We start from the raw sequence: 23,578 nt of genomic DNA, 5'->3' as shown, positions 1-23,578 counted from the left end.
CTCACGTGCCCATTATTGGCGCTTTCAGCTGTGGACAGGGGTCAGCATGGGCACCCTGACTGGTCTGCGGCTATGCAGCCCCATACGCAACAAACTGTGGTGCTCTGTGTTTTCTGACACCTTTCTATCAGAACCAGCAATAACTTCTTCAGCAGTTTGAGCTACAGTAGCTCGTCTGTTGGATCGGACCACACGGGCCAGCCTTCGCTCCCCACGTGCATCAAGTAGCTTTGGCCGCCCATGACCCTTTATTTTTATTTCTTTTTATTTCATGCAACCACTTTACCCTGGTCAGGGTCACTGAATCACTGGGCACAATGCAGTAACACACCCAGTACATAATGCCAATCCATTACAGATCCTCATCCACATACCCTCAAACATAGCCAATCATAGCTGATAGAACTGCTGGGAATTAGAACACTGAATCTCGCCTGGAGTAAGCTATAGTGTAATTTACTGTTGCGCCACCCGAGTGCTTACTTTGCCTACAATAAAACATTTTTACTTAAAAATACCTTATTTATGTATTTCCAGAAAAAGAAAAATACTATTTACAGTAACCACTTCCATAGTGTAAAACATTTTTATGAAATAAATAAAACTGTTGGCTATTTTCTTTAATGCTTATCATTTTTATTCATTTTTTTAGTTTCCAGAGAGCTTATATGGTTAAAGTATTAAAAGTTTATGTGTCATTGTATTTCTACAACGAAATTTAGTTGGCACTCTAAAAACACAGCTTAAAAAAGAAAAAGAAAGACAATTCAGGCTAATGCATACATATATAGCAGTCACACATAGCACATTCTGTATAATAATTTATAACAGATTGTCAGTAGTGATAGTATTAGTTCTTGACCAGTTTAATTCAAGTCCTGTGAGTGAGTGTGTTTAGTAGGGGGACGTAAGTTCCAGCTCCAAGTGTGCGCGTGCCTCCACATGTGTGTGTGTGTGTGGGGGAAGGTGATGGCGGCTACGGCTCTAGGGAAAAAGCTATCCCTTAGCCTGTTAGTCCTGATGGTACAATACCTCTTCCCCGTACTGTATTGTGGCATTAAACACTTTATATTATTTAGATTATGTTTATTGTCAACAGTATTACTGTATGATGAACAAGAGAAGTAGCATGGAATGGTGCTCTGCCCTCAGAGTGCAAGTTCAGATGTTTTGCATGGAATCACATAGGAGATCTTTGGTCCAAAGAAGATTTGCCTGAAACAAAAATAGCGTTTTTAAACTTAATAGCTATAATGAATTAACTTTGCTTTAAGGATAAACGTTATCCAGTTTGTTGTAAAGTACTGTTTTAAGAAAGTAAAATATCGCAAACAGGACAAATTACATCCTTGTCTTTATTAAGCATAGAATAAACCAAAATGTGTTTAAATTAATTCATAAATCAATTGGGTGCACAATTGATTATAAGACAGTTTGAATGTGTGACAGTTCTACGTCAAAAGCCACAGTAAATCCTGTCACCCTAAATTGATTTAGATTTTCAGTTTATGTACTTTGCTGGCCACATAATTGATGGATCTGTTGTAACCGGCGTGGGTGATGTGAGTTCATTTAAATGAATTATGGTCAGCTTCAGATTTATTGAGATTCAGTAATGATAGATAAAAAGCTAATAAATAAAGCTCCACTTACCATATAGAAGCACTTTATAGTTCTACAATTACTGACTGTAGTCCATCTGTTTCTCTGCATGCTTTGTTAGCCCCCTTTCATGCTGTTCTTCAATGGTCAGGACCCCCACAGGACCACCACAGAGCAGGTATTATTTAGGTGGTGGATCATTCTCAGCACTGCAGTGACACTGACATGGTAATGGTGTGTTACTGTGTGTTGTGCTGGTATGAGTGGATCAGACACAGCAGTGCTGCTGGAGTTTTTAAATACCGTCCACTTACTGTCCACTCTATTAGACACTCCTACCTAGTGGGTCCACCTTGTAGATGTAAAGTCAGAGACGATCGCTCATCTATTGCTGCTGTTTGAGTCGGTCATCTTCTAGACCTTCATCGGTGGTCAAAGGACGCTGCCCACGGGGCGCTGTTGGCTGGATATATTGTGGTCCTGTGGGGGTCCTGACCATTGAAGAACAGCATGAAAGGGGGCTAACAAAGCATGCAGAGAAACAGATGGACTACAGTCAGTAATTGTAGAACTACAAAGTGCTTCTATATGGTAAGTGGAGCTGATAAAATGGACAGTGAGTGTAGAAACAAGGAGGTGGTTTTAATGTTATGGCTAATCTGTGTATATAGGTTTAATAAGTCATTTAACATTATAGAAACTACACAAATCAGTTGACTTTCATAGCATAGCATTGACTATAAAACAAAATGAAGCTCCATGACTTAATTTTCCAGTGTTTCATTTGACTGGAGCCGTGATGAACCTATTTGAAAAATGATTCACAATGCACAGTTAGGAGGATGACTAGGGGGTGATCCTTTTTAGGGATCTCAGTTGAGAATTTGTAGATGATAGTAGCAATGTGTGAGAGTGATTGACCATTGTTATACAAACAATTTAAGGGAAAATAATGTTATATAATAGTTTAATACACCTCTAGATTCTATGTCAAGGCAGCTGCCCTGAACGCTTCACTAAGACACTTGACAATGGTTGTCTTTAAATGTCTGCATATTAGTAATCATTTAGATCTGTTCTTATTTTACAGAATCATTAAATATCCTACTTTATTCATGGACCTGAGCGAATTGTTTTAATTATGTTTTATAAGAGTATATTAATGCTCTATTTTTAGGTGGTATTTGTGTCTGAATGTGCCCTGTGGCTCATTAGGTCTGTGAGTCAGAGAAGTAGGGCAACGTTCATGCTGTGCTGTTTATTAATAGGAAACTCATGCTAGGTACAATGGTATCACTTTTAGTCTGTGGCTGGTTCCCACAGCCTTTCATCCTCTGAGGTTCACTCTGGGTCACAACTTTACAAGACGCAACATCTAGTGGTCAAACAGTGCCAATACCTGGGGCAGCAGAGCAGCTCTCTGAAGTTACAGTAACACACCACGGTGCAGTCGTTGTCTTCCCAGTAGTGGTTCTGTAGTGAGTCGATGCGTCTCATCCTGTCCTGTCCGACATTAGGGCACTCACTGTCTTTCAGGACCTTTTTGTAGCAGGACAAGCGGTTTTGTGGAATCGTGTAACCCATGTGCAGGAGAACGGCGGTAAAGAGTAATACTTTCATTCTCTGATCCTTTAGGTAATAAGCAAAAGAAATGAAGCATCAATAATTAAGCAATATGACAGTGGAAGAGATGACAAACATAATTGTAATTGGTGAGAGTAATGGTCAAATTACACTTTTGTTCATTCAGAACTGTGGACTGTGTGGATGCAGCTCCTGAATTATTGGGACCCCTGGTAAAGAGGGGTAAAACATAAAAATATATTTAAACCTTGTCACAGTTAATGGCACCCAGAATTATGTACCTTTGTGCCTTTATCTGCCAATATTTTTTCCAGAAATTCTTGATGTGATGGGAAAATTCAGAGCAGAGAATCTGAGAGTGACTTTTTGTGGAACTTTTTCAGTTTAACCCACAGTTTTTTAACTGGTTTAAGATTAGAAGCCTGTGGTGGTCATGGCCAATGGTCAATCTTGATTCAGTGCTAATCAATCTATTTTGTGTGCAGAGTAAGGTATCCTTTGGATCACTATACTGCTGGAAATTCCAAATGCATCTCATTAGCTCCATTACAAAAGGCGCATTTTTATTTAAAACATGCTGATACTTTATGCAGTTTAAGAAAACAAAAGCTTACAGATCCTCCAACACACAAAAACATACATTCTGTTGACCGTTCCTAATTTTACATTAAACCCATCTTAGGTGTTTATTACTATGAGCTCCTTTTATTTTATCTGACCATAGAACACAGTTCCCCAGTTTCAGCACAATCCAGTAAACACCACACACTAACTTGCTGGCAGAAAGGGGGCATCCTGTAGACCCTGATGATCCAGGAGACCCTAAAATGTTACCGTGTTGGCCAAATCTCTAGCCAGTGAACATTTACAAAATAGAATCTAGGAGCTAGATCTGGAGAAATGCTGTTTTAAGAAACTGCTTTCAGGTTCCCTGTCTTGAGAATCCAGTTGCATCAAGCATTACAAGAGCAGACAGTGTTGTTATGATAGCAAATACATACTACAAAACACCTCATGCAGGGGTGGCAAAACGTTTAAAAGGTTAAAAGTTAACTATTTAGTTTTGTAAAATAGTTGTTTTGATATATAACATAGAACACCTTTATTTGTCATATACACATGTACAGTACAATAAAATTCTTTTTCCACATATCACATACTGTATGTACAGCACCCCTGGAGCTGAGAGGGTTAGGGGTGTTGCTTAAGAGTCTGACTGCATTGCAGAGCCAGGATTCAAACCCACAGCCATGCAGTTGGCAACCCATAGGTCTACCTACTAGGCTACCATTTATTGCAAGTAAATGTAGTTCTACTTAAAGTTTGAGTACACCAGTACACCAGCAGCTCTATTTATACTAATGGACAGAATACACAAAACAAAAATTAGTTGCCCCGTGACATCAAGTGGATTGGGTCTATTAATACATAAAAATATGTAATATTATGTAATATTAAAAATTTAAATGATATTTTTTTAATCTGAATTCTTTGTCATGAATCTGTGGTGCAGCAGTAAAATCATCATGATCAGGGGTTCAAATCTGTCAGTGTTCTCCCACTGCCAGTCTCAAGTCTGGATAAAATAAGGAGGCATAAAAACTGTGCCAAATCAGGTATGCAGACCAGAATGATCTGCTGTGGCGAGTCTGACAGATCTTATCGAAACAGACCATAATACTGAAGTTTAAAAAATATATAAAGTTTGTGTATAATCTGGTCATAAAAAATCCCAAACGTCCCACAGAGCATTGTTTAAAAATGAACAGAATATAGTACAACATTGACTCTGTAAAAAGAATGCTGTCTACAAAAAATCTGTGTAAAAAAGCTATTAGTCAGAGTAGCAAACAAAAGGCCACAGGCCAAAAAGAGATCCAAAGCTCATATGGCGCTGATTATAGAACAACCATATCTTTAAACACTCCACAAAGCAAGGCTTTATAAAAGAGTGGCAAAAAGAAAGCCGTTATTTGACAGAAAAGCCTTTTCAGATTCATTTGGCATGTTGTATACACAGTAAATGTGGAACAGGAAACTAGAAATTGTCTGGCAGGAACCCAACACCACTCCCAAAGTGATGCATGGAGGCGGCAGCACCGAGTTATTTATGCTCGCCAGCATCAGATACTGGGACGTGGGCGATCACAGGGCAATCATGATCGCTGAGACCTGAGACTGGCGTTGAGTTTCCCTTTCAGCAGTACAGTAAGCCTAAACATACCACCAAAGCTACACTGGAATGGGTTAAAACCAAGAACCAGTGTTGTGCTACAATAGAAATTATTAAAGCCTACATCTCAATCTGAGTAATAATCTGTGGCAGGATGTAAACTTGCTGTATACTGATGGTCTTTATCTAGTCTGATAGAGCTTTAGCAATTGTGTCAACAAAAATGTACAAAACATGAAAGTATCCAGATCCGGATGTGCAGAACAGATATATTCAAGTAGCCTTAGAGAGTGTTAGAAATTTGTCAATTTTAATCAAATGATACAAATCAATTCACTTCAATTTCATCACCGCAGTATATGAAAATGTTAAATGAGTGAAGGTACCATCAGGACAACATCTTTTCCTGGGAAGTCTGTGGTCATTTCAGCAAGACAATGCCAGGCCTTAATCTGCACATGCTACAACAGTGTGGCTTCGTACACACAGAGTGCTTGTGCGGCCTGCCTGAGGTCCAGATCTATCTGTTATTTAAAATGTATGGTGCCACAGAGTCCTGAGTCATGCAAGAAAGGGCAGAAATTCTGGTGTCCTCAGTGTAAAAAGTGTGCCGACTTTTTTAGTGTGTTGCAGGAATCAAATTGTAAATGTCTCTAAATATTTACAGTGAAACAATACAATGAAGTTGATCAGTAAAAATGTTGGAAATGTTGGAAAAGATCAAGAATCATCATCAAATCACAGATTCTTGCTTTCATGCATTTTACAAACTGTCCAAGAAACATGATTTATAGCATATTCATTTATTGATGTAGAACGTTTGATTCCATCAATTGACTTTGTGATTATGGTCGACTATAACTCTAGAATTCTCTGTCTATAAAATAAGGCTGAATGGTCCCATTCCTATTTCCTCGGTTGCTCCCGTTAGGGGTCGCCGGCGGATCGTGATTCGCATTATTGATTTGGCACAGTTTTTACGCCGGATGCCCTTCCTGACACGACCCTCCCTATTTATCCGGGCTTGGTACCGGTAATATAATGCACTGTATGCATCCTAGAGGCTAGGTACCTTTTTACAATATTTTCTTTTAATTTTTCATGTTCTTAATTTTTATCTCTCTTGTTTGAATTTCATGTTGTCTTAATTGTAACTAAATGTTTGCAAGAAGTCTTTCTGAGGTTCTAGATCCCAGGAATGTTTTAACACTTTTAATTTTTCCTTATGTAAAGCACTTTGAATTGCCACTGTGTATGAAAGGTGCTATACAAATAAACTTGCCTTGCCTTGCCTTACCTATAGGACAATTCAGTGTCTCCAGTTAGCCTGGCTGCATGTTTTTGGACTGTGGGAGGAAACTGGAGCACCAGGAGGAAACCCACGCAGACACGGGGAGAACATGCAGACTCCGCACAGAAAGGACCTGGACCACCCCACCTGGGGATCGAACCGAGTACCTTCTTGCTGTGAGGTGACAGTGCTACCCACTTAGCCACCGTGCCGCCTCTGAATGGTCCCATTAAACAGGTCAAAACCAGGTCGATCGTGATTTAAGATCGTCCAGAAGATGATTGACACTTTATACCACCATGCTTTGGAGATTACAGTGCACGACCACTTTTGTCTACATTCATTCTGTCACAGAAAATTAAAAGGTATCAATACTGCCATGTGTAAATGTTTGATTTAACTGTATGATAAACAATTAAACATTATTGATTACAAGAAAACACATTAGGTGGAAAATGAAGTTATAAATTATGTTATTATTAAATATTAATATTGTTTGTAATACCCATGTGTAGTTATGCCGCATCAGTGCTGGCTTACCTGTATGTGTCTGTCCACCCGCATGAAAATCCCTGTTAAATATGAGAGCATCAACTCTGAGACTCTGGGTTCAACACAGTCATTTCTTTATATCCTCTCGCTGTCATGCTCTCTCTCTCTTTCTCTCTCTCTCTTTCTCCCCCTCTCTCTCTCTTTCTCTCTCTCTCTTGCATTATGTAAACACGCTGGTTATATACTCATTTCCACTCTGATAATCCAAACTGTTATCCTTGCATAATGAGGTTATTTTTATAAGTAAAAACACGTGTAATATAAATATGAAAATACACCTGGACATCAATGCATGATTTTTACCTTTTTAACATTTCGGATGACTGTTTGGAAATCGTGGGTGGCACGGTGTCTAAGTGGGTAGCACTGTCGCCTCACAGCAAGAAGGTCCTGGGTTCGATCCCTAGGTGGGGCGGTCCGGGTCCTTTCTGTGTGGAGTTTGCATGTTCTCCCCGTGTCTGCGTGGGTTTTCTCTGGGTGCTCCGGTTTCCTCCCACAGTCCAAAAACATGCCAGTGCATTGTAGTGCCGGTCCCAAGTCCGGATACATAGGGAGAGTTGTGCCAGGAAGGGCATCCGGCATAAAAACTGTGCCAAATCAATAATGCGGATTAAGATCCGCCGGCGACCCCTAACGGGAGCAGTCGAGGAAATAGATAGATAGAGAGACATTGGAAATCGTCTACAAATACAGTATCTGTACAGCATGCATATACAGTATATGTGTTGGATTTCACATCAACAAAAACATGTGTTGCTTTCTTTCTCATGAAAACGTAACATTCTAACCAGCATACATTACGCAAGAATGATTCAAACTGTTTAGCATGGATAATATGGCTATCATCTTCTATTATTATTCAGGAATGGTTTGAGGAGCACAACAATGAATTTGAGGTGTTGACTTGGTCTCCGAATGACTTGGTCCCCAGATCTCGATCAAATCGAGCATGTGCTGGAAAAACAAGACCGATGGAGGCCAAACCTCACAACTTACAGGAGTTGAAGGATCTGATGCTGACATCTTGGTGCCAGATAACACAGCACACCTTAAGGGGTTTAGTGGAGTCCATGCCTTAATGGGTCAAGGCTGTTTTGGCAGCAAAAGGGGGACAAACACAATACTGTATTAGGAAGGTGGTCATAATGTTATGTACTTTATTGTTCCAAAAACATAGTACAAAATATTCTGCACTATTTTTCGACAGCCTCGGTATTGGTACTTTGGTGCAATGTCTTTATTCATAACACCTCCAGTGACAAGTGTCTTTAGTACTCTTGAGTACTGGTCAGTCAGTCAGACTAAATGATAATGCCATAAAAACAATAAACCATTTGTAATCACTGTGCTCACGCTCAGCGAGAGTGTCCCGAGACACTGAATAAATGACTGGACTAAGTGAGTAGGTTGTATTAATATGCAGATTTGCCTGGAGCACAAAGCACCACACACTAACATAGAGGGGGTATCTGTATGAGCCATGTCATGCATGGAGTGTTGCCATTATTCACTATTGAAAATGAAGTCACAGAATACTGGACTCACTTTCACACTATAGTAAAGCTTCTGTTTTGATAAGCTGATGATGATATCTTCTCCACAGCACCTTTTAAACAGTATTATCTCAAAGAGCTTTTTGGTTCAGATCAGGTTAAATTAAAATGAGTTCAAAAGACATATTATGCTTCGTTTCACACAAATACACACATGTACCATATGTAAATGTCCTAATGTCTGTTTCTGATGGATAGATAGATAGATAGATAGATAGATAGATAGATAGATAGATAGATAGATAGATAGATAGATAGATAGATAGATAGATAGATAGATAGATAGATAGATAGATAGACTTTATTATTCCTGAAGGTAATTAAGGCCTCAGTATCAAGTTAGATAAATCAAAAGTAATAGGACACACTACAAAGATTCACATTATACACTGATCAGCCATAACATTAAAACCACCTCCTTGTTTTTACACTCACTGTCCATTTAATCAGCTCCACTTACCATACAGAAGCACTTTGCAGTTCTACAATTACTGACTGTAGTCCATCTGTTTCTCTGCATGCTTTGTTACCCCCTTTCATGCTGTTCTTCAATGGTCAGGACCCCCACAGGACCACCACAGAGCAGGTATTATTTAGGTGGTGGATCATTCTCAGCACTGCAGTGACACTGACATGGTGGTGGTGTGTTAGTGTGTGTTGTGCTGGTATAAGTGGATCAGACACAGCAGCGCTGCTGGAGTTTTTAAACACCTCACTGTCACTGCTGGACTGAGAATAGTCCACCAACCAAAAATATCCAGCTAACAGCGCCCCGTGGGCAGCGTCCTGTGACCACTGATGAAGGTCTAGAAGATGAACAACTCAAACAGCAGCAATGGATGAGCGATCATCTCTGACTGGACAGTGAGTGGACACGGTATTTGAAACCTCCAGCAGCGCTGCTGTGTCTGATCCAGTAGTAGCGACAACAGATGATTGGTGGTTTTCTCTGCTGAGGTTATTGTGGTCTTTAGGTTTCTGTAGCCCTGCCTAAGTAGTTTTTCTTTCACACAGCTGATCTCAGGTCTGACATCTGATGTAAAATATTGCTTTGGGTCTGCAGTTTGTATTTAATTTAGTATTTTGCATGGTGAATCCCCTCGGTAAGACTTATTAAACAACAAAACAAACAAAAATGTGTTGTGTCTGACGTCTGCAAAAAAGATTCAAGTACCTCTTTATCCTACCTGCTAGTTACTTTAACAATACCTTAAAGAAGCTCAACGTTTTCATTGCCGCAAGCATTTACAGAGCGGTTAAGGTACTTGACTAGTAATCAGAAAGTCGCTGGTTCAAGCCCCACCACTGCCAGGCTGCTGCTGTTGGGCCCTTGAGCAAGGCCCTTAACCATCAATTGCTCAGACTGTATACTGTCCCAGTAATGTAAGTCGCTTTGGATAAAGGCGTCTGCTAAATGCAGAAGATGTAAATGTAAGGATATACTATACTGTTCATGTATACATTTAAAATTACCTTAATTTGTACTCATTTATAATTATAATTGTCTTTATAATATGTAGTCATTAATCATTTAGAGCTCAGTATGGAAAAGAATGAAAAGCTAGTGATTGTTCAAGGGTTCACAAACTTTTTTGCAGCTGCGCCACCTACCGTCATTACTTTACTATAGTAAAAATCGTAGAAAATTGGCATTTTGGTGTACAGTACTCTTTTTTTAAGCTTTTACAGCATTGTGGTTAAGATTCGCCCATTTATCCTGCTGGAATGTATTATTTTAAAATACAATTAATTGTTTATGTGTATGTATAATTAGTGTTTTTATTGTACATTTCATTACGTTTTTCTGCAGTCAAGTCAAATCAAATTTATTTTGATTTGCATGATAATAATAAAACATTAAAATAATTATTATAATGCCATGAATATGAGATGTGGGGAATAAAAAATAGGCAGTTGCAGCCTAGTGGTTAAGAAACTGGACTAGTAATCGAAAGGTCACTGGTTCAAGGTTGCCACTGTTGGTCCCTTGAGCAAGGCCCTTAACCCTCAATTGCGTAGACAGTATACTGCTTAGACTGTCACAGTACTTTAAGTTGCTTTGGATAAAAGCGTCTGAGATTTGATGTGTAAGGGCGGCAGTAGCTCATTAAGGTACTGGCATAGCAATCACAAGGTTGATGGGTTCAAGCCCTACCATCACCAAGTTGCCACTGTTGGGCCCCTGATCAAGGCCACAGATGTAAATGTGTAACTCACATGTACAGAATGAGGTGTCACACAGGAAACACAGCTGTGTTGTGATGTTTGGGGGTTTTCTGAACCAAAATGAATGTTGAAAAAGCCCAAAAAAATATGATACATGACACCTACTGTACGTGGCAGCTGAAAGTGTGTAAAGACATCTGATGGTTTTAAATAGCCATAATTGCCTACAGAAATATCTGAACTGCCAACTAGTGAGAATGTTGATTTCTATTGTATTAACTCTACTGTAATAATTGATCCAGGTAAACTATTTTGATGTTAAAACTTTGTAGCTCACGTTCTGGAGAATGTAAATAGGTACCACTCTTTTTCTTGCACTGTCAAAGTAAAACACAGGGTGTCCTTAAAGTCTGCACACATACGCAAAATGCATATTTTAATAGAATGCCTTTATTTGTCATATATACATATACATGCGTACAGTACAACGAGATTCTTTCTTCCTGTATCCCAGCTTGTTTGGAGGCTGGGGTCAGAGCGCAGGGTCAGCCACTGTACGGCGCCCCTGGAGCAGCCAGGGTTAAGGGCTGTGCTCAAGGACCCAACAGGTGCTGCATAACAGAGCTGGGATTCGAAACTCTCAACGTTTCAAGTGATAGCCAAAAGCTCTACACACTAGGCTACCACTGTCCTAATTTTCAATCAATTTTAATACATTTTTCAACAACATTTTAATTCATTACAATTTAATCAATAATACTTTTAATGTGCATCACTATTTGTGATGCAACATACTGTATATGTGTGTATTTTAGTAAACATATAGTTAGTGATATTTCCTACTTATCCAGACTTCAGGGACACCCTGTATATCAGAACTGTGTTAACATCTCCCTCTTGTGGAGGAACCTCACATAACCGCGTGGGTTAAAAACCAGATTCATAACATTATGACCACCTTCCTAATATTGTGTTGTTCCCCCTTTTGCTGCCTCATACGCAACAAACTGTGATGCTCTGTGTATTCTGACACTTTTCTATCAGAACCAGCATTAACTTCTTCAGCAATTTGAGCTACAGTAGCTCGTCTGTTGGATCGGACCACACGGGCCAGCCTTCACTCCCAACGTGTATCAATGAGCCTTGGCCGCCCATGACCCTGTCGCCGGTTTTCCACTGTTCCTTCCTTGGACTACTTTTGATAGATACTGACCACTGCAGACCAAACTCACTCAAATCCTCACGCTCGTCCATTTTTCCTGCTTCTTACATCAACTTTGAGGATAAAATGTTCACTTGCTGCCTCATATATCCCCCCCACTAACAGCTGCCGTGATGAAGAGATAATCAGTGTTATTCACTTCACCTGTCAGTGCTCATAATGTTATGCCTAGTCGGTGTATATATGATAAGACAGCATTTAAATAATAATCAGGTCACATCCATCATGCCATCTGTAAAGGAAGAGAAGACCATAATAATTACCTACAAATAAGATTCATGAGCAGTACCCAGAAACCTTTTACTGAAATTATATGAGTTATTTTAATCTAATCTAATGTAAATAACTGCCACAGTTTTGTAAATGTGCAGATTTGTTTATAAATCATTCATACACATCACAAAAGTGAAAATCTTTAGAGCTGTGATTTCATTTTTAATCATTACGAATATTTTAGATATTAACTTTTTCATAATTAACTAATTATTTTATTCGATACTAATTTATACATTTCCTTGCATTGTTTATTATGTTTAATCAATGAATGTAATCATTAGTGTTGTTTTTTCACAACTTCATCCTGGTCAGAGTCGTGGTGAGTCCGCTTTCTCCAGAATCACTCAGCGCATTGCAGTAACACACCCCAGACAGGACACATTTACTTGCATGTCTTGGGACTGTGGGAGGAAACCGGAGCTCTCGAAGGAAACCCACGCAGACACAGGGAGAACATGCAAACTCCACACAGAAATGACCCAGACCGCCCCACCTGGGGCTTGAACCCAGGACCTTTTTGCTGTGAGGCAACCTTGAACTGGCAACCTCCTGTCCGGGAGGCATGGTGGCTAGCACTGTCGCCTCACATGTTCGAGCCCCAGGTGGAATCCAGGTCTTTTCTGTGTGGAGTTTGCATGTTCTCCCCGAGTCTGTGTGGGTTTCCTCCGGTTTCCTCCCACAGTCCAAAGACATGCAAGTGAGGTAAATTGGAGATTCAAAATGATCCATGACTGTGTTTGATATAAAATTTTTGAACTGATAAATCTTGTGTAACCAGTAATAACCGTTACCATTAGGCTCCAGCTTTGTACTGTGGGAGAAAACCGGAGTACCTGGAGGAAACCCATGCACACACGGGGAGAACATGCAAACTCCACATAGAAAGGACCCAGACCGCTCCACCTGGGGATCGAACCCAGGACCTTCTTACTGTGAGGCGACAGTGCTACCCACTTAGCCACCGTGCCGCCCTTGTATTCAATTAATTTAATCATTAGTGTTGTTTTACCACCACTTTATGCTGATCAGAGTCGAAGTAAGTCAGCTTTCTCCAGACCCTGGACAGGACACGTTTACATTTACATTTGGGTCAATTAGCAGGTGCTTTTATCAAAAGTGATTTAGAATTATGACTGAATACAATTTCAGCGAGGGTTAAGGGCCTTGCTCAGGGGCAAACAGTGGCAACCTGGCTGTGCTGAGACTTGAATTCGCAATCTTGAACTGGTGACCTCATGTCCGGGCGGCATGGTGGCTTGATTGGTAGCACTGTCGCCTCACATCATGAAGGTCCTGGGTCCTTTCTGTGTGGAGTTTGCATGTTCTCCCTGTGTGGAGGGTTTCTTCCGGGGGCTCCGGTTTCCTCCCACAGTCCAAAGACGTGCAAGTGAGGTTATTTGGAGATACAAAATTGTCCATGACTGTGTTTGATATTAAAATTTGTGAACTGATGAATCTTGTGTAATGAGTAACTACCGTTCCTGTCATGAATGTAACCAAAGTGTAAAACATGACATTAAAATCCTAATAAACAAACAAACAAACACCTCACTTGCACGTCTTTGTATTGGGGGTGAAACCGGAGCTTCCGGAGGAAACCCACACAGACACGGGGAGAACATGCAAACTCCACACAGAAAGGACCCGGGACCTTCTTGCTGTGAGGAGACAGTGCTACCCACTGAGCCACCATGCAACTTCTTATTACCAAACACAAGAGGGCGCTGTTGGCCATGGAACGCTTAATGTAAGCGCTATGTTTTAAAAAGGTTGTTCTTATAAACGTGCACATGTTTCTGAGATACCATTGAGATACTCAAAGCAAATAGGCATTCTGTTCCAGAGGCTGTAAAATTCATCTTCATTAGCAGCTGGGAACTCTAAAATGATTTAGCATTTTAAACGAGCCATGCACTCATGTCCATTATATTACCATTTCTAAGTCTTTATTTATTGCAATCAATTTAGTGTGAGAGCTGTGTTTGCTGAGAGAAAGTGTTTCAGCAGCAGTTACACCGACACACACCATGAATCACAGACTTGTGACGTGAGAATGAGGCGGTTTCCACAGCAACAGGCGTCACAAAGTGGCCTCTTGAGTTTCATTCTCAGTTGTTGCGCTGACAGACGAGGCCAAACACAGCTGTGATATTTGGGTGTGCTTGATGGCACTTTAAGCTCTTCTGGCTGTTATGGGCCTGTTATAGTCGCTGTTAAGACCAGACAGACTAAACTATGGCACGTCAGCTCAGTTCACTCAAATACCAGCGGTACTGTTTCAACTCACATTCTGATTCTGGACTCTTGATTTATGAGGAAGCTGTTTGTGATTGGTTGGAGTAAAAGTATTCAACCACTTTTGTTTGAGTTTTTTTTTTAGTTTACTCTGCAGTGCAGTATACACACATGACATTTTTGGACTTCATAGGGCAGTTGTAGCCTAGCGGTTAAGGTACTGGACTAGTAAGCAGAAGGTCCCTGGTTCAAACCCAACCACTGCCAGGTTGCCACTGTTGGGCCCTTGAGCAAGGCCCTTAACCTTCAATTGCTTAGACTGTATACTGTCAGAGTGCTGTAAGTTGCTTTGGATAAAGGCGTCTGCTAAATGCAGAAAATGTAAATATATCATTTATTTATTAGGATTTTAACGTCATGTTTTACACACTTTGGTTACATTCATGGCAGAACAGGTAGTTACTGCTTACACAAGATTCATCAGTTGACAAGTTTTAATGTTAACACAGTAAGTCATGAACTATTTTGTATTTCCAATTCACCTCACCTGCATGTACATTTAAATTGACATTTTTAGCATTTAGCGGACGCTTTTTTATCCAAAGCGACTAACAGGACTGTGACAGTAATCTGTCTAAGCAATTGAAGGTTAAGAGAGAAACGTTCTTCTTCTTATGGCAGCTCCCATTAGGAGTCACCACGGCAGATCATTCATCTCCAACTTACCCTGTTCTGAACATCCTCCTCTGCCACACCAATCACCTGAACCCCCTTTTTGGTCTTCCTCTTCTTGGTCTCTATCCTCAGCACCATTCTCCACATAGAACTCTCATCACGTTTGTTCATTATTAAATACATATAGGGCGGCACGGTGGCTCGGTGGGTAGCACTGTCAGCACACAGCAATAAGGTCCTGGGTTCCAGGCGTGGTGGTCCGGGTCCTTTCTGTGCTGAGTTTGCATGTTCTCCCTGTGTCTGCGTGGGTTTCCTCCCACAGTCCAAAAACATGCAGTCAGGTTAAATGGAGACACTGAATTGCCCTATAAGTGAATGTGTGTGTGTGTGTGTGTCCTGCGATGGACTGGCGCCCCGTCCAGGGTGTTACTGTGTGCCTTGCGCCCATTGAAAAGCTGGGATAGACTCCAGCACCCCCCCCCCCCCCCTTGTGACCCTAACTGGATAAGCGGTTAAGACAGTGAGTGAGTGAGTGAGTGAGTTTCCATTCCTACACCCGTCACAAAAGACCAAACAAAAATCTTACTCTTTTATAGTAATAATAATAATTTAGCTGTTTTGATAAAGAAAAAACCCAAGAAGACCATCCCCACAGTGAAGTATGGTGGTGGGAGCATCATAACATGGGACTGCTCCTCAGTTTAGACAAAGTTTACATTCCCATGAGCTCTATCAGTAAGCAGGAATCAACTGCATAAAAGCAAACCTCTCTAAGGGCGGAGTGGGCCCCTCTGCTTAAGCTCCTGCTGAATTCAACAGGTTCAGAGAGGCTCTCTGATGATAGTGTAATCTCACTGTGTAACCAGAGAACCTGTCGCTGATGCTCTCGTCCCTCTGAGCTCTAGCACAGTGTGATCATGGGAGATTTTTTATTCCGTTTACAAGCACATATTAGCTGCGAGTTGCTATTTTCATATTCTGGTGTTCATTTCTAATTTATTTAATCTAGTTTTCTTTAAATCATCGGGAAGCTACGACAGAAAGCAGCATCTAACTTAATCTCATCTCATGTAGAGTGATACATTTACATTCTTATCCAGAGTGACTTACAATTGTGACCATATACTCCGATCAGCCATAACATTATGACCACCTCCTTGTTTCTACACTCACTATCCATTTTATCAGCTCCACTTACCATATAGAAGCACTTTGTAGTTCTACAATTACTGACTGTAGTCCATCTGTTTCTCTGCATACTTTTTTTAGCCTGCTTTCACCCTGTTCTTCAATGGTCAGGACCCCCACATGACCACCATAGAGCAGGTATTACTTAGGTGGTGGATCATTCTCAGCACTGCAGAGACACTGACATGGTGGTGGTGTGTTAGTGTGTGTTGTGCTGATATGAGTGATGGATGGTCCACTCACTGTCCACTCTATTAGACACTCCTACCTAGTTGGTAGATGTAAAGTTAGAGACGATCGCTCATCTATTGCTGCTGTTTGAGTTGGTCATCTTCTAGACCTTCATCAGTGGTCACAGGATGCTGACCAAGGGGCGCTGTAGGCTGGATATATTTTTGGTTGGTGGGCTTTTCTCAGTCTAGCAGTGACAGTGAGGTGTTTAAAAACTCCAGCAGCGCTGCTGTGTCTTATCCACTCATACCAGCACAACACACACTAACACACCACCACCACGTCAGTGTCACTGCAGTGCTGAGAATGATCCACCACCTAAATAATACCTGCTCTGTGGTGGTCCTGTGGGGGTCCTGACCATTGAAGAACGGCATGAAAGGGGGCTAACAAAGCATTTAGAGAAACAGATGGACTACAGTCAGTAATTGTAGAACTACAAAGTTCTTCTATATGGTAAGTGGAGCTGATAAAATGGACAGTGAGTGTAGAAACAAGGAGGTGGTTTTAATGTTATGGCTGATCCACATTAACCACTGAGTTACTACTGCCCAATAGATTTTCTCTAAGGATGATTCTGTATTCGGCTGCACCCCTTCATCAATTTTTAATGATCCTCTTGTCCTTGGCACTGAGAAGCACCCCCATAGCATGATGCAGCCACCACCGCGTTTTACAGTTTGAATGTTATAAGCCAGGTCATGTGCAGTGAACAATCTGTATGTGATAAATATAACTTCTGTGCCCACCCTATGCCTTTAGAACTCTTCCCAACCATGGTCCGTATTTTTAGGGCATACGTTTTTATTAAGATGAAAAAATAATCCTAATTCAATTGGGAAAAAAGTATTTAATGGTATTTAATAATGTTACTACAATGTGCTCTTGCACTGCTTTCTGAAAATCTGACAAATAAAAATAGGAGTGACACTGAGAAAACTGTGGACTGGAGGGAGAGTAATGGGACGACTGGGTCTAGATCTTTACCTACCATTTGAAATAGCATATTGATAGATGGAGTGATGGTAAAGTCTAAAGTCTTTCAGTCAGCCACTAAGAACTGATAAAAACTCACTGGCTTGGAATCTTAAAACACTGGTTATCTGGAACTGGGAGGAATAGCGTGGGAGTGTGGAGGGGGTGAGTTTGCGGGGAAAAAAATAGCTCACATTTGTCGTAGACATGTTTATGAGGTTTCTGTTCCTGCAGATTCATCACACTTCATTTTGTGCATACAAAAATACAGTTTAAAACTGCTAAACAATTAATTTATTAAAGGGAAATAAAAGCTATCAAATGCCAACATCCATGTGTGAAAAAGTAATTGTTTATCTAAGTACTCCATCAACCAGTTAACCAGTTTTAATTGATAAGTGGCGTTGAAGCCTAGACATCTAGGACTGAAGGGTCTCAAAAATCAGCACACTATATGCACTAAACTAAAAATTCTGGAAGATTTAAGAAAGAAAGTTATTGATTTATATGTGTCTGGTAATGGTTACAACATCACATGTATTGCTCTCAGTGAATCACAGTAAAAGACTAATGTACAAATAAAAAAACTAGCGATTAATCTGACCAGATAAAGTTCCCCCAACAGCTCATCACCTATTATTCTAAAGTCAAACTATCTGGAAAACATACAGGTCCTAACGTAAATAAATGAACGTGAACAGAAAGATCTGGTGTAATTATCTTGGCTGATAAGTTAAATTTTCCTCCTATATGTTCTGGTTCACTTTATTCATTTCCTCCCTTTGATTATATGTAATGCCTTAATACCATTTGCAGTGAAGCAGCTCATAGCATGAAGTTTTTGTTCTTGGAATACACACAGTCCTTCTTTCGCTAAACATAACAAGCTGAATAATTGGCAAAACATTCTATGTTGTATGCATGTGTGACATAAAAAATGTCTAATAACTAAATTATTGAAGATTGCAAGTCGAGACTGCAGTGCCAACAATGCTTCTCCTGCTAGATGGGATGGAAACCTGGTGTGTTTGCACCAAAAATGTCAAGAACTTACAACGGACTTCATCACAGACTGAACTGAACAATGAAGAACTCTAATTATTTTTTGCTAGTTATAACTTTCAGTTCAATTTAATTTTGTGTTTGTATCATTTGTGTAAATCCTATTTATTTAAAGTTTCCTCCAGGCTACCCAAGAAGGATGGCCCCTGCTGAGTCTGGTTCCTCTCAAGGTTTCTTCCTGTAATTTTAAGGGAGTTTTTCCTTGCCACTATCACCCTCGGCTTGCTCAATAGGGGTTTTTGGTCTGTTGGTCCTGGATTCTGTAAAGTTGCTTTGAGACAATGTCTATTGCAAAAAGCGCTATATAAATAAATTTGACTTGACTTGTATAAATTAAAACACATTATGAGGGTAAATTCGAAGTAGACAGTGTCTCGCTACTGCTGAGATCTGGAGATCCAGGGTTCAAATCTCAGCTGGTCTGGCGTCTGCATGGACACGATCGGATAATGTCCAAGGAAGAGGGTGGCCGAAAGTGTCAGTCCCAAGCCCGAATAGAAATAGGAGTGCTGTGGCGTTCAGGTGGCACAGCGGTAAAACATGCTAGCACAACCAAGATGACATGTCAAACTCGTCGTTTCGAAACTCAGCTCTGCCACCCGGCTGGGTTTGGCGGCTACATGAACAACGATTGGCTTGTTCATACAAGGTGGGAGCCGGACGGGACCTCATAACAGATGCAATTGCAACCTCTGCTGGCTGATACTTTAACGATGACTTGGTTGCAAAAATAACAAAATAACCCAAGTTTTATGTAGACTGTGGCCGGAATAGCAGCTATAAACCAAAATATTATTATTATTATTATTCAGGCTTTTATCCACTGCAAGGCTAACAAATTTAGCTGACAATGTTTTCATTCTCTTATTGGTTTTATCTGAGGCAGACAGACAGCTAGAAATAACAGAAATCATTTACAGTGGTTTAGGGTCATGTATGCTTTTTGCTTTTAATTAATTCGATTTAAACAATGTAAAATGTGGTTTTCCTGATATACATATTATTGTAATGCGGCTGTTTAAATACAAACTACTCAGTCCTGAAAAGCTCTTTATTATTATTTGTTTGGCAGGGATTGTCAATATTAATCCTGCTCTAAACTGCATGAAAAGAAACTGTGCAGATGTGAAAAAGCATTTCACAGTTACAAAACGTTTCTCTGTACAGAAAAAACAACATAAAAACATTAAAAGCAATTTGAGGCAAATATTTTACAGTGGGAAAATACATTTGTGACCGCAAGAGTGAATATCAGCTTAAATTGGTGCACTTAGGTTTATATTGAATTGCATAAGTTACTAACAGAACAGAATGTACTAAACCAAATTGCACTATTTAGTGGGACTACATTGTGGAAAGCTGTTAATAATGTAAGTAGGCCCATTTTATCAACTCCACTTACCATATAGAAGCACTTTGTAGTTCTACAATTACTGACTGTAGTCTATCTGTTTCTCTACATGCTTTGTTAGCCTGCTTTCACCCTGTTCTTCAATGGCCAGGACCCCCCACAGGACCACCACAGAGCAGGTATTATTCTGGATCATTCTCAGCACTGCAGCGACACTGACATGGTGGTGGTGTGTTAGTGTGTGTTGTGCTGGTATGAGTGGATCAGACACAGCAGCGCTGCTGGAGTTTTTAAACACCTCACTGTCACTGCTGGACTGAGAATAGTCTACCAACCAAGAACATCCAGCCAACAGCGCCCTGTGGGCAGTGTCCTGTGACCACTGATGAAGGTCTAGAAGATGACCGACTCAAACAGCAGCAATAGATGAGCGATCGTCTCTGACTTTACATCTACAAGGTGGACCAACTAGGTAGGTGTGTCTAATAGAGTGGACAGTGAGTGGACACGGTATTTAAAAACTCCAGTAGCACTGCTGTGTCTGATCCACTCATGCCAGCACAACACACACTAATACACCACCACCATGTCAGTGTCACTGCAGTGCTGAGAATGATCCATCACTCAAATACCTGCTCTGTGGTGGTCCTGTGGGGGTCCTGACCATTGAAGACCAAGGTGAAAGCGGCTTAAAAGGTATGTAGAGAAACAGATGGACTACAGTCAGTAATTGTAGAACTACAAAGTGCTTCTATATGGTAAGTGGAGCTGATTAAATGGACAGTGAGTGTAGAAACAAGGAGGTGGTTTTAATGTTATGGCTGATCGGTGTATATTGTTTATGCATTTTCTTACCGTATCCAATAACCCAATTTTATTATGCTGATCCCCACCCTGATTGAGGAGAGCAAGACTGACACATGCCCCCTCTGACACGTGTGCAGGAGCTGACTGCATCTTTCCACCTGCACAAGATGAGTTCATATGCGGATCAGCTTTGTGTACAGAAAGCCACACCCTAATCAACTATAGCCTAATAAACTAGAGCCAACTATTGATGTGTGCGCAGTATGGCTATCCTTATCTAGATTAATACCTTTTGTTGCTTTTTTATTCCAATGTTACAGGGGCGTTTGGGTGGCACAGTGGTAAATCATGCTGGCCCACTACTGCCGAGATCCTGGGTGCTAATCTCAGTGGTGCTATCGGATGGTCGGACATCTACACAGACATGTTTGGTTATGTCAGGAGTGGGGTGACCGATAGCCTAACCAAGCCTGGATTAAAATAAAGAGGTTATTAACCACTGTGGTGACCCCTAAAAAGATATTCCAATGTAGCAACAATCTAATTTTGAACAGTCAAACCAAAATCCCACCGCCATCAAAGTGCATGAACGTGTTACTTCCCACCGTTGTGTAATGTGCTTTGGTTTACTTTCTAATTTTGTCTGCTCTTGGGTCACTTGCTGTGCGGCATGCGTTGATGCACTGCGTTGGCATGCGTAAAGCTCTGTCATGTTGCTTGGCTGGGAAACAATGGTTATACACATTTTACTACCTCTAGCCACTAAATTGTTACCAGTTGTAAACAATGATACAGTTGCATTGTTAATCTGCACTGCCGACTGCGCTCCATGTTGTGTGATGCAGTGTTTAAACTGCAACAAATGTCCGTTGGCCAGGCCAACCGTGTCGACCACCCTCGCCAACATCTAAACAAGGTGCGGCGTCTCTCTCTGAACATGATCAAAACCACTCTGTGGAAAGCTATCAAAGCGGCTGGGTGTGGTGGACCTCAATAGGCTGCCTGCAGCCAGCCCACCCGTGAGAGGCCCTAACACTGCCAGAGCCTTTTGTGTAACCAATAAACATGGGGTCCCGGTGTCCGAAATCCATCTGAAACCCACTTTCTAAATCAGTATGTACCTGAAAGGGAGAACAGTAAGTGAAATGACGTGTTAGTCTGCATGTGTCAGTCACGGTTTCATTCTATTATTGTGGTTTATAATCATTGCTGTTTCTGATTTCATACCCCCTCCACCCTCTAGTATTTTTAATGTTCTAAATGTCTGTTAATGTGGACAGTTTTAAATTAAACACAAAAAAGTTGCTTTTATATCAAATCATGTTTATTATCACAATTCAGTAACAGTTTAGGGTAAGAAACTTAGGTTCTGAGCTCCATTATCACTAGAAGACACAACAGTATATTTTTAAAAAACACATATGTACACATATGACATATTGCATACATTGTACTTGTTATTGTGCAATAATAATAATAACAACAATAATAATAATAATAATTAGGGATGTAACGATACACTCTACAGACGATGCCATGCGATTCACGATACTGGGTTCACGATACAATTTTTTCCTGATTTTTTAAAACAAAATGAAATTGAAGACAAATTATGACCGTTTCCTTTTATTATTTCTCTTTGAATATAAAATAAAATACTGTATTTGTGCTTATCTTTTATTTATCTTAATAATGAATGCCCTTTTATTTCTGAGATAGGTACAAACTATGCAAAACAATGCTGCACGTTTCCCTTTTCGTGTAAATGAAATTTTAAAACAAATCGCACATTAAATAAATAAATGAATAATACAAACAAAGAGTAGAGAGGTATCCTCACATGAAAACATCTGGCTGGAAAATTCCGAACCTGGCAACCCTGTAGTAACGTCAACCAGGTGAGGTGAATAGCGCCAGCGCCCTCTGCTGTTTAAAGTGAATATTGATTCATTATACATGTAAACCGATTTGAATCGTTACACATGTGAATCCATTTTGTACTGTCTTGTGGTGCATCATTACATCCCTAATAATAATAAGAAGAACAATCATAATAATGCTATTGTTAATAATAGAACTCAGACTTCTGCGTACAACAACAACATATAGATTTTTTACATTTTCAGCATTCAAATAAGGTTGCCAACAGTGACAACCTTATAATTACTAGTACATTAACCACTGAGCTACCACAACAGTTATAATAATAATGATAATTAATACTACTACTACTACTACTACTACTACTACTAATAATAATAATAATAATATGTGTACAGTAATAGTAATTATAGTGATACTAAAAATAATAAAAACAACATTAGTTGGCATTGATTCTTCTTGATAGTCCTTGGAGGAGTGATATAAGTATAACCTGTGAGTGGATGATGAAAACTTGGGTAGCTGGTGTCACTTACAGTAGAAAGTGACAATTTTGCACCATTTCTTGTCTTGTGGAGTAAATGTTTTAATAAAAATTAAGGGTTTGGGGCTGTCTCATCACAAAAACACATTACATGTATTAACAAACTCAAACCTCTGATGTTTCATTAGTATGTCAAGAATTATGTTCCAATTATTTAGTCTTATAAAAAGAACATCAGCAAAACAATTCAGATTCTTAGATTGCATTGAA

The 23,578-nt window shown here is 40.1% G+C and overlaps 1 protein-coding gene across 1 annotated transcript; it reads right to left on the bottom strand.

Annotated features, from left to right (window-relative positions):
* Nucleotides 1–664: 664 nt before the first annotated feature.
* On the bottom strand, nt 665–7,231 carry LOC134314214 (scrapie-responsive protein 1-like). The gene is made up of 3 exons (XM_062994762.1): nt 7,191–7,231; nt 3,002–3,231; nt 665–1,215 (listed from the first exon to the last, which is right to left on the bottom strand). The coding sequence occupies exons 1-3, from the start codon at nt 7,212–7,214 to the stop codon at nt 1,149–1,151; spliced, it is 321 nt and encodes a 106-aa protein (XP_062850832.1). The 5' UTR covers nt 7,215–7,231; the 3' UTR covers nt 665–1,148.
* Nucleotides 7,232–23,578: the final 16,347 nt, after the last annotated feature.

Source organism: Trichomycterus rosablanca, chromosome 5, assembly GCF_030014385.1.
Source record: "Trichomycterus rosablanca isolate fTriRos1 chromosome 5, fTriRos1.hap1, whole genome shotgun sequence".
Classification (NCBI taxonomy): Eukaryota; Metazoa; Chordata; class Actinopteri; order Siluriformes; family Trichomycteridae; genus Trichomycterus; species Trichomycterus rosablanca.
Note: the sequence above shows the minus strand (reverse complement) of the source record. Positions and strands in the feature narration are given on the sequence as shown.